General features: G+C 37.7%; 1 protein-coding gene across 1 annotated transcript in view; it reads left to right on the top strand.

The window, feature by feature from the left end:
- The window catches only part of DMXL1 (Dmx like 1), a gene marked incomplete at both ends in the record, with an annotated part of 81,626 nt that overhangs the window by 29,439 nt on the left and 36,547 nt on the right, over positions 1-15,640 (top strand). Inside the window, 11 exons of the mRNA XM_082013019.1 lie at positions 740-952; positions 2,703-2,956; positions 3,057-3,741; positions 4,645-4,766; positions 5,327-5,416; positions 5,719-5,821; positions 8,515-8,631; positions 9,878-10,102; positions 10,769-12,457; positions 13,043-13,153; positions 14,668-14,837. Of these exons, the coding sequence (XP_081869145.1) occupies positions 740-952; positions 2,703-2,956; positions 3,057-3,741; positions 4,645-4,766; positions 5,327-5,416; positions 5,719-5,821; positions 8,515-8,631; positions 9,878-10,102; positions 10,769-12,457; positions 13,043-13,153; positions 14,668-14,837 (3,779 nt within the window). The remainder of the gene's footprint in view (positions 1-739; positions 953-2,702; positions 2,957-3,056; positions 3,742-4,644; positions 4,767-5,326; positions 5,417-5,718; positions 5,822-8,514; positions 8,632-9,877; positions 10,103-10,768; positions 12,458-13,042; positions 13,154-14,667; positions 14,838-15,640) is intronic.

Here is a 15,640-nt window from a genome sequence, read left to right as displayed (position 1 = left end):
ATAAATAGGAAAAAGAAGATGAGAAAGTATATATGGAGACTTCTAGATGGAAATTAATGCAGGTTGAGCTTTTAGGAATGTTGCTGTATGGCTCATTTGAAGAAGTTGCAGTAAATCACCTAGATGCTCTTTTAGCCACACATAATTTAGATGCTGTTACTCTGCAAGCAGCCTGGTATTTGCTTCTGTCACTTTGTGATTACTGCTTTATTTTTCACAGCTGCCTGGGACACCAAGTAGCATTATAGGGCAATGCAAAATAATAATGGAATCCATAGGAATCAGAAATCCTGGCTTTATGTGATGGTGTTACAGTGGACATAATCTGGTCACTGTACCGGTTTTTTCTACTGTAAGCCCTGTCGTATGTATGTCGTATGACTAAATGTTGGGAAGTTACACTTAAATTGTTTGGTTTCTACTGAGCTATAGTATCAAAGGATGAGGTAAATTAACCTGTACAGACAGTGTTACTGTCATGAAGATGTAACAGCACAGGGCCATACTGTAAGCCTAATATAAGCGTACCAAAGCTGTGGATCATCTCTTGTAGTAGACAAGTCAGGCAATTTAATACTTGAAAGTAGATGATGTTGATGTTGATGAAAGGAATGACAAGTAGCAATACACTTAGTGTATTTTTTTCATGGTAGGGTTTCTGCTTAAAAAATTTTTTTCTAAAATTATTTTTTGACCCAAGTACTAGGTTTTCAAAAATTTCAATGTCTTTTTCTGGTAGATATTCCTTTACTCCCGTCTATTACATCTCTGAGTCTTGGTGAAAATGAAGAAAAAAGTGGACCTTTTGTTGTGCACTGGCTAAACAATAAAGAACTTCATTTTACCTTATCCATGGAAGTATTTTTGCAACAACTTAAAAAAAGTTTTGAACATCATTCTCCTGAGACTACCACGGAGGAGTCTAATGAAATGGATGGCAGATCAGAAGAAGGTAAAAGTCTTATCATAGACAAATGGCTTTCATGTTATAAACAAAGTAATTTGTAATATTATTTCACGTGAAATAAGTAGGCAACTTTACATGTACGGATAGAACCATACAGTCATAGAATAGCTTTTGTTAGAGGGCACCTTTAAAGGTCATCTAGTCCAACCCCCCTGCAATGACCAGGGACAACTGCTGGTTGCTCAGAGCTGTGTCCAACCTGACCTGGAATGTTTCCAGGGATGGGGCATCTACCACCTCTCTGGGCAACCTGTGCCAGTGCTTCACCACCCTCATTAGGAAAAATTTCTTCCTTAGATCTAGTCAAAATCTGCCCTCTTTTAGTTTAAAACCATTACCCCTTGTGTCCCATTGCTACAGGCCCTGCTAAAAAGTCTGTCCCCATCTTTCTTAGAAGCCCCCTTTAAGTACTGTACGGCAGCAACAAGGTCTCCCCAGAGCCTTCTCTTCTCCAGGCTGAACAACCCCAACTCTCCCTGTCATCATAGGAGAGCTGTTCCATCCCTCTGATACAAATTTTGTGGCCTTCCTCTGGAGCCGCTCCAACAGGTCCATGTCTTTCCTGTGCTGCGGACTCCAGAGCCAGACGCAGGACTCCAGGTGGGGTCTGACCAGAGTGGAGTAGAGGGGCAGAATCGCCTCCCTCGACCTGCTGGCCATGCAGCCCAGAATATAGTTGGCCGCCTGGGCTGTGAGTGCACACTGCTGGCTTATGTCCAACTTTTCATCCACCAGGACCCCCAATCCTTCTTGGCAGGGCTGGCCTCATTCCCTTAATCCCCCAGCCTGTATTGATACCGGGGGTTGCCCCAACCCAGGTGCAGAACCCTGCACTTGGCCTTGTTGAACCTCATGACATTCACATGGGCCTTCATCATTCTTTGAGCTTGTCCAGGTCTCTCTGGATGGCCTCCCGTGCATCAGGTGTGTCAACTGCACCACTCAGCTTGGTGTCATCTGCAAACTTGCTGATGGTGCACTTCATCCCCCTGTCTATGTCATTGATCAAGATGTCAAAAGAGACTGAAGAGATCAAAAGAGACTTCAGGGCCTTGTGATGATTGATGGGAAACCACCACTCATCACTGATCTCCATCTGAACATTGAGCCATTGACCACTACCCTCGGGATGCGAACATCCAACTGGATGGATACAGACAGATTACAGTACCATTTCTGTGCATTTCCTTCCCTTATGCTGGAAGTACCTAAGTGACTTTTAAAAATCCGTGTCTAGAAATTCTGAATTTGTTTATGGTTGTTCCAGAGATTGAGTTATTTATGCTGAAAACTATATTACTTACTCAGACTTACCTGGAGTCCTTTGCATGAGAGTGTGTTATTTTAACATTTTTAAAGAAGCAGGTGCAACCTTAGGATTTACTTTTTTATATATTAAAGCTCATGTAATTTAAATAGTTTTATTCTGTAACATAATATAGTCAATTAATTTATATACATACAGTTCAGAGATGGCTGCTTTTGTTCTGCCTAGGCATGCAAAAATTTATATAAAATGGGAAAACTAAAAGTATTTATAAAAAATGTAAGTTATTTTGGTTTGTTAGTCATTGACTGAGGTCCACTAGAGGATTTCTGGTTAAAATTTTCATTGTTTTAAATGTGTGCTTATATGAGTGGCTTATAAAAGGCCTGAAAGGTGCTCTTGTGCCTGAATAACACTGCTTGCTATACTTCTGCTTTTGAATACAATATATCTCTCTCTGTGTTCTAGAAGTTGATGAAAATGGAGATGAACAAAAAGGAAACCAAGAAAAGAAGGAACTGAGTGATGAGAAAACTACTGCAAATTCAAGTCTTGTTCCTTTATCTTCTGCTATTATTGATCATGAGATTGAAGTGCTACTTTCTGAATGGAATAAAAATGCTGACATGCTATTCAGTATACATCCTATGGATGGTTCACTGCTGGTATGGCATGTGGACTGGCTAGATGAATACCAGCCTGGCATGTTTCGCCAGGTGCAGGTACTTCAGTTTTTTCTGGATTATGCATTGTTATTCAGTGAGAAATATGATGAGAAAATAACTTTAATACTTACTCTTTTTCTCTTTCTTAAAATTCCAGGTGTCATTTGTCTCACGAATTCCTGTTGCATTTCCAACGGGTGATGCAAACTCTCTTTGCAGAAGTATAGTGATGTATGCTTGTACCAAAAACGTTGACTTAGCTATTCAACAAGGCAAACAAAAGCCTCCTGGCCTTACACGATCTTCATCTATGCTTATCTCTTCTGGACACAGCAAATCAACCAATAGTTTAAAACTAAGTATTTTCACACCCAATGTTATGATGATTTCCAAACATGCAGATGGGTCATTGAACCAGTGGCTAGTGAGTTTTGCTGAGGAGTCTGCTTTTTCAACTGTACTCAGTATTTCACATAAATACCGATACTGTGGTCACCGTTTTCATCTTAATGACTTGGCTTGCCACTCAGTGTTACCACTGCTGCTTACAACTTCACATCACAATGCTCTAATTTCACCAGATGTTGAGAATGCAAAGCAGGCAAATGATTCTTTAAAGTCTCAGGAGTCACCAGTAATACTTCAAAGTAGAGGCAATGCAAATGTAACATCCCAGGATCCCAATGCAGTTTACAGTGAACTTATTCTTTGGAGAGTTGACCCTGTAGGGCCTTTGTCCTTTTCTGGTGGAGTTTCTGAACTTGCTCGGATCAATTCTCTCCATGTTTCAGCTTTTTCTAATGTTGCATGGCTGCCCACACTTATACCCAGCTATTGCCTTGGTGAGTTTCATTTTCTCATTTGTGAAGTGTTCTAGAATAAAAGTAATATAACCTAATAATACTATTAAATAGATAATGTAGATATATTTGAATGCATTGGAAAAAATGTTAAGCATGGGTCCTTTAGTTCACAAATTACCAAGCTGCTGATACTTGGAAGTTGTTTATTTCTGTGTGAAGAATTGCTGTGTTCCTTCTGGGGAACTGGGGTTGTTCAGTGTGGGGAAGAGGAGGCTGAGGGGAGACCTTATCGCTCTCTATAACTACCTGAAAGGGGGTTGTGGTGAGGGGGGTGTTCGTCTCTCATCCTATCACTAGCTACTTGGGAGAAGAGGAAATGGCCTCAAGTTGCAGCAAGGGAGGTTTAGATATTAGGAAAAATTTCTTTACAGAGAGAGTGGTCGAGCATTGGAACAGGCTGCCCAGGGAGGTGGTGGAGTAAGCATCATTGGAAGCATTCAAAAAACATGCGAACGTGGCACTTCAGGATATGGTTTAGTGGGCATGGTGGTGTTGGCTTGATGGTTGGACTTGATGATCTTAAAAGTCCTTTCCAACCTTAATATTCTGTGATTCTGGCTTTTATGTGTTTTATCTTTTAGGAGGTAGTGCAGTAAAGTTCTGAGATGCTAGTGCATACTTCAGAATATGTTAAACATTTAAAAGTAGAGGTAGATTTTGCTCTGGTTTGCAAATGGTATTCCCATTTCCTTTCATCACTTCAATTTGGTTGCTGATTGCAGTGTTAAACTTTGTAGTTCTTGCTTGTCAACAGAAATTAACAAGAGAATTTTTCTCATGCTATATTGTTTGCTTTCATAACTTCATAATTGCCTCTTTCAAAAAAAAAAAAGTAAGTTGGTGCTTGAATGTTTGAGCACTTTTTACATTCTTATTTTTTAGGTGCATACTGTAATTCTCCAAGTGCCTGCTTTGTGGCTAGTGACGGACAGCATTTGAGATTATATCAAGCTGTAATAGATGCTAAGAAACTTTTGTGTGAGCTCTCCAATCCACAAATTTCTGTAAGTGAAAAGCTGTCTCAATTCTTTGGAGGTTGGAACTTCATTCAGTAGCATTAGTTTCAGACTAGTTGGTAACGGACTAAGCTGTTTGCTGAGGATTTAACAGATTATGGTAGTTTAGCTCTGCTTGTTAAAACAGATATGGTAAAGCTTTTTAGCACTGTAGCTGTACTGCATTCCATTTAACATCAAACTCTGCATATTGAGGCAGGTCAGTGTTTGGTTGGGAAATAGCTCTGAAACGCTTGCACTACAAGGAGTAATAACAAACTGTGTGTGTGCACTGTCAATCCTAAGGAAAAATTGAGATGACAGTGCAGCTTGGGGGAATGACAATAAACCGCTGAAAGCCAGGCTTTCCAGATGTTCTTGTCACTTTTCAGCCATTGAAAACAATGCGACTCTTGAAAAAACTGGGAATGTTACCCGTGTTCTTGGTGGATTGCAATGAGTGTATATTTAATGACTTAGTTAACCTTTAGTGATGTTGCACCTACCTAGCCACAGAAATGCACAAAACTGAGTTAACAAGACCACCCCCCCCCCCTCTTTTTAAGCAGAAATATGTTGGTGAAGTTTTTAACATCATAAGTCAGCAATCTACAGCTCGCCCAGGATGTATCATTGAACTGGATGCTATCACAGAACTTGTAAGTTCTTTTTCTGTACTCATTTTATACCATAATTAGCTTGTTTAAAAAGTTTTAATAACAGAGGCTGTACGTGTAGCGCTCTGTCAAGTAAAGAGTAAGTATTTAAATATTGATTCTGACATATACTTGCTTTGGTTTAATAGTACCTGTAAATGAAAAGAATGTAATGAAGGTGCATTTTCTTGAAAACTTTCATTGATGTGTATAACTTACCAAGTTAAAAGCTTCCATCTTAGAGAGCAATCTTAAACAGCATACTCCATGATGTTCACTTCTTGTGTGTGTTTTTACTTTCTTAGCATGGCAAGAAAACGCAGTTATTCCATGTTTTTCAAGAAGACTTCATTTTAAATAACCAGGAGGAGGAAAAACCTGAAGAAAAGAACAATTTATCAGACTCTGGTAACTAGTTCTTTTTCACAGAACATTGAAGACAAAGTATTATATTTATCATTCTACAGAGGAAACAGAACTTGTGACATAGCTTTTACTACTTTAAGGTCAAATACCTTACTTTATTTGAGATCTTTATATACACCAAAGAAGAAAATGTAGTCTAATAAAACTCATGGGTGTTTCTCTTCCTTTAAGAGTAGTGTGCAACCAAGTTTCAGATAAAGTAGCTTAAACCATGAGATACCCATCATGTACTATATTAAACATTCCATTGCTGATACCTCTCTTACATGAGGGGGAAAGGGTTTTAAATGTTTTAAATGTAGAGCCTGTAGCTGCAAGGTATATGACATAGACAAATCTTAATTGCATCCTTTCATGATGGATGTTCATCCTCTACATCAGCTAAATACTGCTCCTTAGGCTTTGCATAGTATAATAAATGACAGGCCAAACAAATCCCCCAAAACACAACTATAAAATACAATACTAAGAGTAGTGTGTGGATTTGTAGGTCTTGGGGCAGATCTGGAATAAATGATGAGTTTTCCTTAGAGTGGATCAGTGTTTGTGTTACATAGGCATGTCAGTTTTGTTTTGTTCTGTTCCAGGGAAATAATGTGGGAAAACAGGGTCAGAGTAAACTTTGTCATACCAAGTCATCTGCAGTAGTAAAGGGAATGCTGAGTAACAGGAAGCAAAGTTGTGGAATGGTGTCCAAATGTTGCATAATAACTTGGTACACAAAATTTATTATTGTTAGAAGAAAAGGGAGACACTTAGGCAAGTATTATCTGAACTGTATATACATAGTGATTAATTCTGAATTAGGTGTTTCTAGTCAAGAAAGAGATTTGGAGGAATAGAGGTGATGTATGAAAATGTCAACCCAACTCTCAGTAGAGATCAAAAAACCACAAATGGGGTACTGAAAATTAGGAACAAAATAGAGAATAAAAAGAAGTGTTACTCTGCAGCATAAGTTTGTTACATGTTCACAACTTGAGTGTGATATGTAGAAAGGACTTAAGAAATACAAGAAGCTATTTGATCGTAGAAAATGGCAAAGATTTATACATCTGTACCTGTTCTGAAGGTCTGTATGGATTGCTGCAGTGTAAGAAATTGGGCTAACTGGACTCTGAAAAACTGTAAATAAGAAGCATAGGATTTGCATACATTCTAATTTGAAAATATTTTGTAGTACTGTAAAGCTCTTTAGTTTTAAAAACCCCAATGCTTTCCTTTTTAATAAATCATTGTGTTTAGCTCATTGCTTTTTAAAAAAGAATGAATTCACTTGCATTTTTGTATAGTAACATAAGCAACCCAAGGTCAAACCCACAGGGCAAATACAGCTTATTCTTCATGGAGTTTTATGTAGATGCACACGTAAAGAAAGAATCATGCAGGAAAGATGGTCACTAAACTAACTATTCCTTCTTGGCTCTGTTGTGGTTTAACCCCATACAGCAGCTAAGCCCCACGCAGCCGCTCGCTCACTCCCCCATGGTGGGAGGGAGGAGAGAATCAGAAGAATAATATAAATAACATGGTTTGAGATAAAGACAGCTTAATAAGTAAAGCAAAAGCCACACACACAAGCAAAGCAAAACCAGGAATCCATTCCCCACTCTCCATGGTCAGGCAGGGGTTCAGCCATCTCCAGGGAAGCAGGGCTGCATCACGTGTAATGGTTTCTTGGGAAGACAGATGCCGTAACTTCAAATGTCCCCTTTCCCCCTCCTTCTTCTTCGCCCCAGGTTTATATACTGAGCATGACATCATATGGTATGGAATACCCCTTTGGCCAGCCTGGGCCAGCTGTCCTGGCTGTGTCCCCTCCCAGCTCCCCGTGCACCCCCAGCCTGCTCGCTGGCAGCCCAGCATGAAAAGCCAGACAGTCCTTGACTGCTTAGCAACAACCCAAAATATCAGCATATTATCAACATCATCTCATCCCAAATCCAAAGCATAGTGTCATACAAGCTTCTACGAAGGAAATTAACTCTATTCCAGCTGAAACCAGGACAGGCCCTAATGGGTTTACTTGGGTGCTGAGGAAGGAAAACGGCTCAGTGCACTCTCCAGAAATGGGCTCCTACTGATATTATAACTTGTGTCATCTATTCTCAGAGTGAAACCACAGCAAATAATATATTAGGAAGGAGCATTGTACCCCTGGTGCATTTCAGAGTATATAGTTGGTCTGGCTGGGTTGTGATTTATGAGCCTGTCCATTAGACCAGGCTGTGACTTTCCCAACTGTAGACATGGTATTTATTCTCTAGATGTAGCTTGATACTTTTTATATATTAAAGGCCAAACCTCTGTCTAGCTCACTCTCTTAACTGTTAATGCTGCCAGGAACATATAGCTAAGAAACTGTAAAAGACAAAGGTGTAAAGCTGGGAGTACGTTCTGGAATTTAACTGTAAACACAGCAAATTCAGGCAAATACGTTGTCCTCTCTAAAAGAAAACACTTGACAGTTCTTCACGTGTGTACCTATAATTGTAGAGGTTCTTGCTTGTGACAAAATACTAAGAAAACCGATATAACAGTCTTGGATGTAGTCAAACCACTGCATTTCAGTATTAGTTTGCAATAGCGTAATATGATTATTTGCTAGCCAGCAAAGTTTAGTTCTGCTTTCAGGTGAATAACCCCTAAGATCTTCCTATTCTGAATTTCATCAGGAAACCAGCAGAATGGATTCTCTGAAAAATTCTACTTGATAGTAATAGAGTATACGCAAAACCATTCATTACTACATATGTGGCATTTACATTTGAAGTCAATTCCTGTCTCAGTAGGTAAGCCCTCTTTCTTGTAGTTTTCTGTTTAAAAAAAACACAATATCTTGTGAATATATCTGCTATTCAGCATTTTCTAAATTATATTTCAGCTTGTTGAAAAGAATCTGCAATTCCTTGATTCCAGTCTTTCACAACCTGTCCTTTTGTGATTATTTCTTAATCTTCAGAATGCTGAAGCTTTTGAGTTCAGCCTGAGCCTGGAGTTTGATGTACAGCCTAACAGTTAAGATATTTTGCTTCTCAGAAGTTTTTGTTCTGCAATTTTTGAGTTTACATACAAGTTCTCAATTGGACCATAGTCTGAAGCACCTAAACATCAGGGATATAATTACAATTACGAACAATTTTGAAGTTCTGAAATCCACTGGTTCTCTTTCAGACCACCAAACTACCACAAAAGCTAGAAAAGTTTTTAAGTAAGCTAAGATACACTTAAGTAGTTTTGTGTTAATATTTAAAGATTTTAAGAAAAAAATAAATCAGGCATTCACCACATACTAGAAGAATCTGTTCTAATGCATGTTTCTGTCATTGAAACCAAATGGTATTTGTCTTACTGTTGCTTTCAAAGGCAGAATTTCTTCAGTTAAAATTTTAAGTATTATTGCAATTAGTTTATAAATTCATAAGAAGGCTAAAGATCCAAATTTTCTGATCTACTTATGCGATGAGGACATTACTGATAAGGCTTTTCAACCAAGCAGTTGGCAATTTTCGTGTTCCAAATCCATCAAATTCATACTTCAACTGTTGAGTTTAAATTAAAAGAAGTAATGAAGCGATTGTATCACATAATCTCAGAGATACTACATTTTAAGCAAATATTAACAAAACTTTTCTGAAAAATACTTTTCCCCAATTTGTAAGGTAAGACATGGAGGTCTTAATTTAATTTTATCTAGCTGCAGGTATTTTGTGCTTCGTGAAGTGTTAATTTCCATGGATAACCACATACATACCTCTTTCATCTGCAGTTTTGGTGTTTCTGGTTACAGTTTGATTGTTTTAAGTCTAAAGTTTAAAGCTAAAACTTCTCAGCAGTTACAGAATTTCAGAAGTATTTAATCTGAGATATGCTAGCATTTCTCATTAAATCTGAAGGAATCAGATTTCAGTAAGATGGAAGTAAAATTTTAAGTCATGTTTTATCTGTATTTTTTGGAACTTTTAAGGTGAGTAAAATTACTTCTTTAGGTTAAAAAGTCATTGACTTTTTAAAATTAACAATGCAAACTTTTTTTAGATGAAAAGATAGATTCAAGTACACCTGAAGCAGCAACACAAACAGAAGAATTGTACTCTTCACCAGATCCAGAGAAGATCCAGTCACCTTTCATTCAAAAATATCAGGCCTGTAGAGCAAACCTTCAGAGCACCAGCTGGCTTACTCTGTCTTCCAAAATGGTGTATAGTCAAGAGTTGAATTTGCCAGAAGGAGTAGAGATAATAAGTGTAAAGCCATCAGCAGGTTTGTAATTTTTTTTAAAAAAGTAGAGTGAGGAATTCTTGCCTTTCTGACTTTGGTCTTAAAATGGAAACAAAATAATAGAAAGTTTGGTATTTGTTGTTAAAATTAAAACATCTGTAGGGGGATCCACAAGTTTTGCTAAAACTTGCTCCCCTGACTTTATAAGTCCATCTGGGAACACATACTAAAATAAAGCTTTTATTTAAAGTATAGTATTTATTGAATTCCAGGTTCTTGCAATAAAAGGAATTATAGGAACACAGTTTTGGTTTTGCAGTCATGCATGAAGTTTTATGTAGGATCTATACTTAAATTCTAAGGTTTCTATCTGTAATCTTTCAAAAAATATTTTATGAAGATTTTTAGATATCTAAATGGGAAATACTTGTTTGATGGGAGAGATGATAGATATTAATATTCATGTCTAAATTACATAATTTGACTGTTCTCTAGAGCATGAAATGGAAACAACGGGTAAAATGGTTTCATAGTGTTTTTGTCACATCTTCATTGAGAGACCCTGCAAACAGTCCTCTTTGTGAGAAAATGCTAATTTTTGTTTGTTCATTTTGGAATAATAAAACTATAGCTGAACAATAACAACTTTACTTTTTCACTTGTTTTTTAATACTTTCCCCTGTAAAAGTGTATTTTATTTAATTTTAGGACATCTGAGTTCTTCTTCCATATATCCTGTTTGTCGTGCACCATATCTGCTGGCTACTTCATGCTCTGATGGAAAAGTTCGATTCTGGAGATGCAGAGTTACCACTGAATCATCAGCTGCTTCTATGCCAGAATATAGAGCACATAGTGATGTTACATATTTATGGGAGGAATGGCCGTTACTGATTGAGGATGGACTTCTTAGTAGTAGTGCTATTAATGTTCCAGGAAGGCCAACTGAAGTTAGCTGTGCACACACAAACAGATTAGCAGTAGCATACAAGCAGGTAGCATCTAAAAATAGTCATCTTTCTCAAGATTTTATAATGCATGTTAGTATTTTTGAATGTGAATCTACAGGGGGTTCTTCTTGGATTCTAGAACAGACTCTTCATTTAGATGAGATAGGCACCATGTTAGACTCTGGTGTTAGTATTGATAGTAATTTAGTGGCATATAACCGACAAGACATTTCTTTGTCTCATGGTGGAAATACTATGGCTAGCACTAAGCACTTGGTGCACTTAGACTGGATGTCTAGGGAAGATGGTTCACATATTCTAACAGTAGGAATTGGATCAAAACTTTATATGTTTGGTCAGCTTTCTGGGAAAAAGCAAGAACAAAATGGTAAGGAGATTGCAGCAATCTCCCATAGTGGCAGTACGAAGGCTACAGCCCTTTCTAGGTTTGTTCTGCTACGTTGTGTTGACTTGGTTTCATCTGTAGAGGGGTCACCTCCTTTCCCAGTCTCTTTGTCTTGGGTGCGTGATGGCATTCTTGTAGTTGGAATGGATTGTGAAATGCATGTTTATTCCCAGTGGCAATCTCCTTCCAAGCAGGAACTAGTTCGTACAGGTTCTTGCAGTGGAAGTATGCCGTGTATAGCTAGCTCAATGAAACAGAGCCAGTCAGCCGCCTCAGGTCTGCATCCACCAAAGCGAACCTTGACCAGATCTATGACCAGCCTTGCACAGAAGCTTAGTGGGAAAAGATCTGCCTGTGATCTGTCTACAGAAATGGAAGATTCTGGTCTTTTTGAAGCAGCTCATACATTATCTCCCACTTTACCTCAGTATCATCCTTATCAGCTGTTGGAACTCATGGATCTTGGTAAAGTACGTAGGGCAAAAGCCATTCTGTCCCATCTGGTGAAGTGCATTGCTGGAGAAGTTGTTGCTATAAATGAATCTGAACCTAATCATGATAAGAGGCTTAGATCTCTGACCATCAGTGCTAGTGGAAGTACTTCAAGAGATCCCAAAACGTTCAGCAAAACTGAGATGACAGACTATATCGAAATAGACTCTGTTCCACCATTGCCTTTGTACGCTTTGCTTGCTGCAGATGACGATTCATCTCATACCTGTTCAGAGAAGTCTAATAGTCAAAATAAAAAAGATATGTCTAATGACAATTATGAAGATCTCTTTCAAAATACTGTTCTAAGTGCAGATGAATTTGTTACATTTGATGCAGATGAAGACAGTTCGAAACCAAAAGTCATTGATCTTTCTCAATACAGCCCAACTTACTTTGGACCAGAGCATGCTCAGGTTCTTTCTCGTCACTTGCTTCATTCAAGCTTGCCAGGTCTGACAAGGATGGAGCAAATGTCATTGATGGCGTTGGCAGATACAATTGCTACTACAAGTACTGACATTGGAGAGAGCAGAGACAGAAATCAGGGTAAGCTGTTTCTTCCCAGTTAAGTGTACTGCTGTGCTTTAAAATATTTTTGGGGAATTTTTTCTATTTTGGAATATTTTTGTGGCTTATGAAAGCATATCATAGTTTTGTTTCATAGTATAGCCTGTATTATTTACTGTGCCATCACAGTATTTGCTATTCAACTAAAGTTTCAAGACTTCAGACTTTCATAAAATAAAATTTTGTATTACTAACTGTTAATGCCAGTGCTAGTCCATCAGTCCACCTACCTTAATTGTTTCTAATTCATTTTTGAAGAGACAACTTTCTTAATGGACAGAGTTTGTTGCATTATGTAGAGAAATTGAAAAATAAGGTTTTGGATTTTTTTAATATGAGAGCACTTTTTCTGTTTTTTTGCATTAAGAACAAATGACTTCAAAACTTTTTATATTTGAAATTTTCCTCTTTACTTTTCCTTGAAGGGAAGAATTACAATGCTATTGTATTTATGAATTTAAAGCATTAGTAGTCATAGGGTTGTAAAGTATTTCTTCAGTTGAGGCACCCAATAGCTAATTTTAGTAGTTTCTCTAAAGTTTGTATAAAAATATTTAATTCCAGGTGGAGAAACTCTTGATGAGTGTGGCTTAAAATTTTTATTGGCTGTTCGGCTTCACACGTTTCTAACAACTTCACTTCCTCCTGTACATCGGGCTCAACTGCTTCACCAAGGTAACTGATGTGTTTTCCTAGATGAGGTGAATCTTGGTGACTTAGCTGTACACACAGTTGCTGTGCTGTTGACATGCCTCAGCAGAATCAAGGAGTTACTTTGTTGGTTTAAAAAAAAAAAATTGTTCAATATGAATGTATGCCGGAGCAGAAAATGTCTGTTTCATTTTAGGTAGAAATCTTAGAACTGAATGATGTGTGTCGTCCTGTGTGTCGTCTCCACCCACCCCCCCACCCCACCCCAGTTTTTTCATTTTAATTTTTTTCTATTGCCCCATCCCTGGAAACATTCTAGGTCAGGTTGGATGGGGCTCTGAGCAACCTGATCTAGTTGAAGATGTCCCTGCTTATTGCAGGGGCGTTGGACTAGATGACCCCTAAAGGTCATTTCCAGCAGAAACTATTTGATGATTCTATTCTATGAAAAGAACTGGCTTTTCTGTACTTCTAGCACCATGTTGTTCCAATAACCTTCTGCAGGAATAATGCAGTAGAAAATAGAGTATGTTACTTAGTTTTTAAAAGATGTATTTGGGGGGGGGAAAAAAATCTTACAGTCTGAGTTTCTTCATATGCTTACTCTAATTACCCAATGAGCTGTTTCAAGTAGTTTTCTTTGGTATAGTTTTAAGTAGTTCCAACCTGATAATTGCAGAAGACAATGAGATGGATTTGATTAGGCCTAATCAAATATACAGGACTGGCTGTGATTTGCTTCTTTACCCTTTCATTAGTTATCATGACAGCTGGTGGCATTTCCAATCTCATGGCTTGTCACACCTCAACTGCATCAGGGACTGGGATTTGCCAGGACTACCAGAAGAGTAATGCTGAGTTAGCTCTCTGACGGAATAATTTTCGTTGTGATACTTCTGTTCCGGCTGAGCTCAGAAATTGGTGAAAGAAAGTGCCTCCAAGGCATCTGCAGAGGTGCAGCAGAGTGTGCCTCTGTGCAAGGAAGCATCTCCTGGCCCTCACTAGAGTTGCAATTACATATAGCCAGCTGTGCTGCTACTTAGTAATTGCTGTCTTCCTCATGTGATTTTTTTTTTTATTCCAGTTTCATTTTGTATCTCTGTCCTCAAACCTGTTCTGTACTGTGATTATCTGAGACTTTGCATTTTCTAATCCAAGTCAAAATAGTGAACCTACCTTTCAAAACTTTAAAAAGTTTAACCAGAATGTTGCAATTCGTATCATGGCTAATCTTAATGCCACCCACTATAAGTATATTTTGAGCTTCTGTCAGTAACTCGGTTCTTTGCAAACTTACATAAAGAGTTTGCAGGTGAAAAAAAGTGTTTTTATCTGTATGAGCTTTCTGTAGTATTTGATATGCAATGCTTGCAAGTACTCTTAAATGTCTGTTGCCTCATCAGCAATGCACTTAGCAATCCAAAATAAACAATTTGACCTTCTTCCCTTCTCCCTTTCCAACCCCTTTGACTTCAGATTCTGGATTATTTTATTAGTGAATCTTTTTTTTTTTTTTTTTTTAATGGCTTATTATGTAGGCTTATCTACTAGTCATTTTGCCTGGGCGTTTCATTCAGTGGCAGAAGAAGAACTACTGAGCATGCTCCCTGCAGTGCAGAAAGGAGATCCAACATGGTCAGAACTCAGAGCTATGGGTATAGGATGGTGGGTTCGAAATATCCATAGCCTGCGGAGATGCATAGAAAAGGTAATCATAGCATTCTGAAACAAAATTACCAAACTTTTGTCCAACAGTTGTCCTCTGTTTACTTTCTATTTATGTGGTTTTAAATTTTTAGGTATGTTCAGTGTTTCTGAATGTTTCGTGCTGTATTTTTCTGTACATATAGTTTATTGCATATACTTAATTATTTGCATATTTATTGCATAAACTTTATTATTTAACTTTTTTTAGTACTTTAGGTTTCAAATTCCAGTGTAAAGTACATTTTTGGCTTTTAGGTATTCCATTGGGAAGGTGGCAGTGTACAGTGCTCATTGTGGATGCTCAAGATACAGAATGAGTGTATAATTGTTTTCTGTAGTAAAATTAGGGAGAGACAAGGAATTAAGACAATTAGGAAACAAGTTACAGAAAAAGTTTCTCCTTAGAAACCTATTGGAAGTGGGGTCTAACTAAGATATTGTACATCTGTCTTGCAAATAGATACATTTCCATGATAACAAAATCTCCTATTGTTTTGTTTTGGCTTGGTTTGTGGTGGTGGTGTTTTTTTTAAATATGTATTTTAATCATCACAGATGCGGCAGTAAGCCTAACCTCATTATTACTTGTTTTAAGCTCTTGGAAAAGCCAAGTGTGTTGAGCTAGAAAGTGACATGCACAAGATACTTTGACTACAAAGCACAAAGTGGTAAAATGCATGTCTCTACTTTTACTTTTTCAATCTTCATCGATTAATCATCACTTTATGAAACTTAACCTGCCTTGCATTTAAAAAATTCCGAGTATTTTGGGCCTGCATTTAAGGTTACCATACATGGGTCTTG

This window comes from Phaethon aethereus, assembly GCF_964289735.1.
Source record: "Phaethon aethereus genome assembly, chromosome: Z".
NCBI lineage: Eukaryota > Metazoa > Chordata > Aves > Phaethontiformes > Phaethontidae > Phaethon > Phaethon aethereus.
Note: the sequence above shows the minus strand (reverse complement) of the source record. Positions and strands in the feature narration are given on the sequence as shown.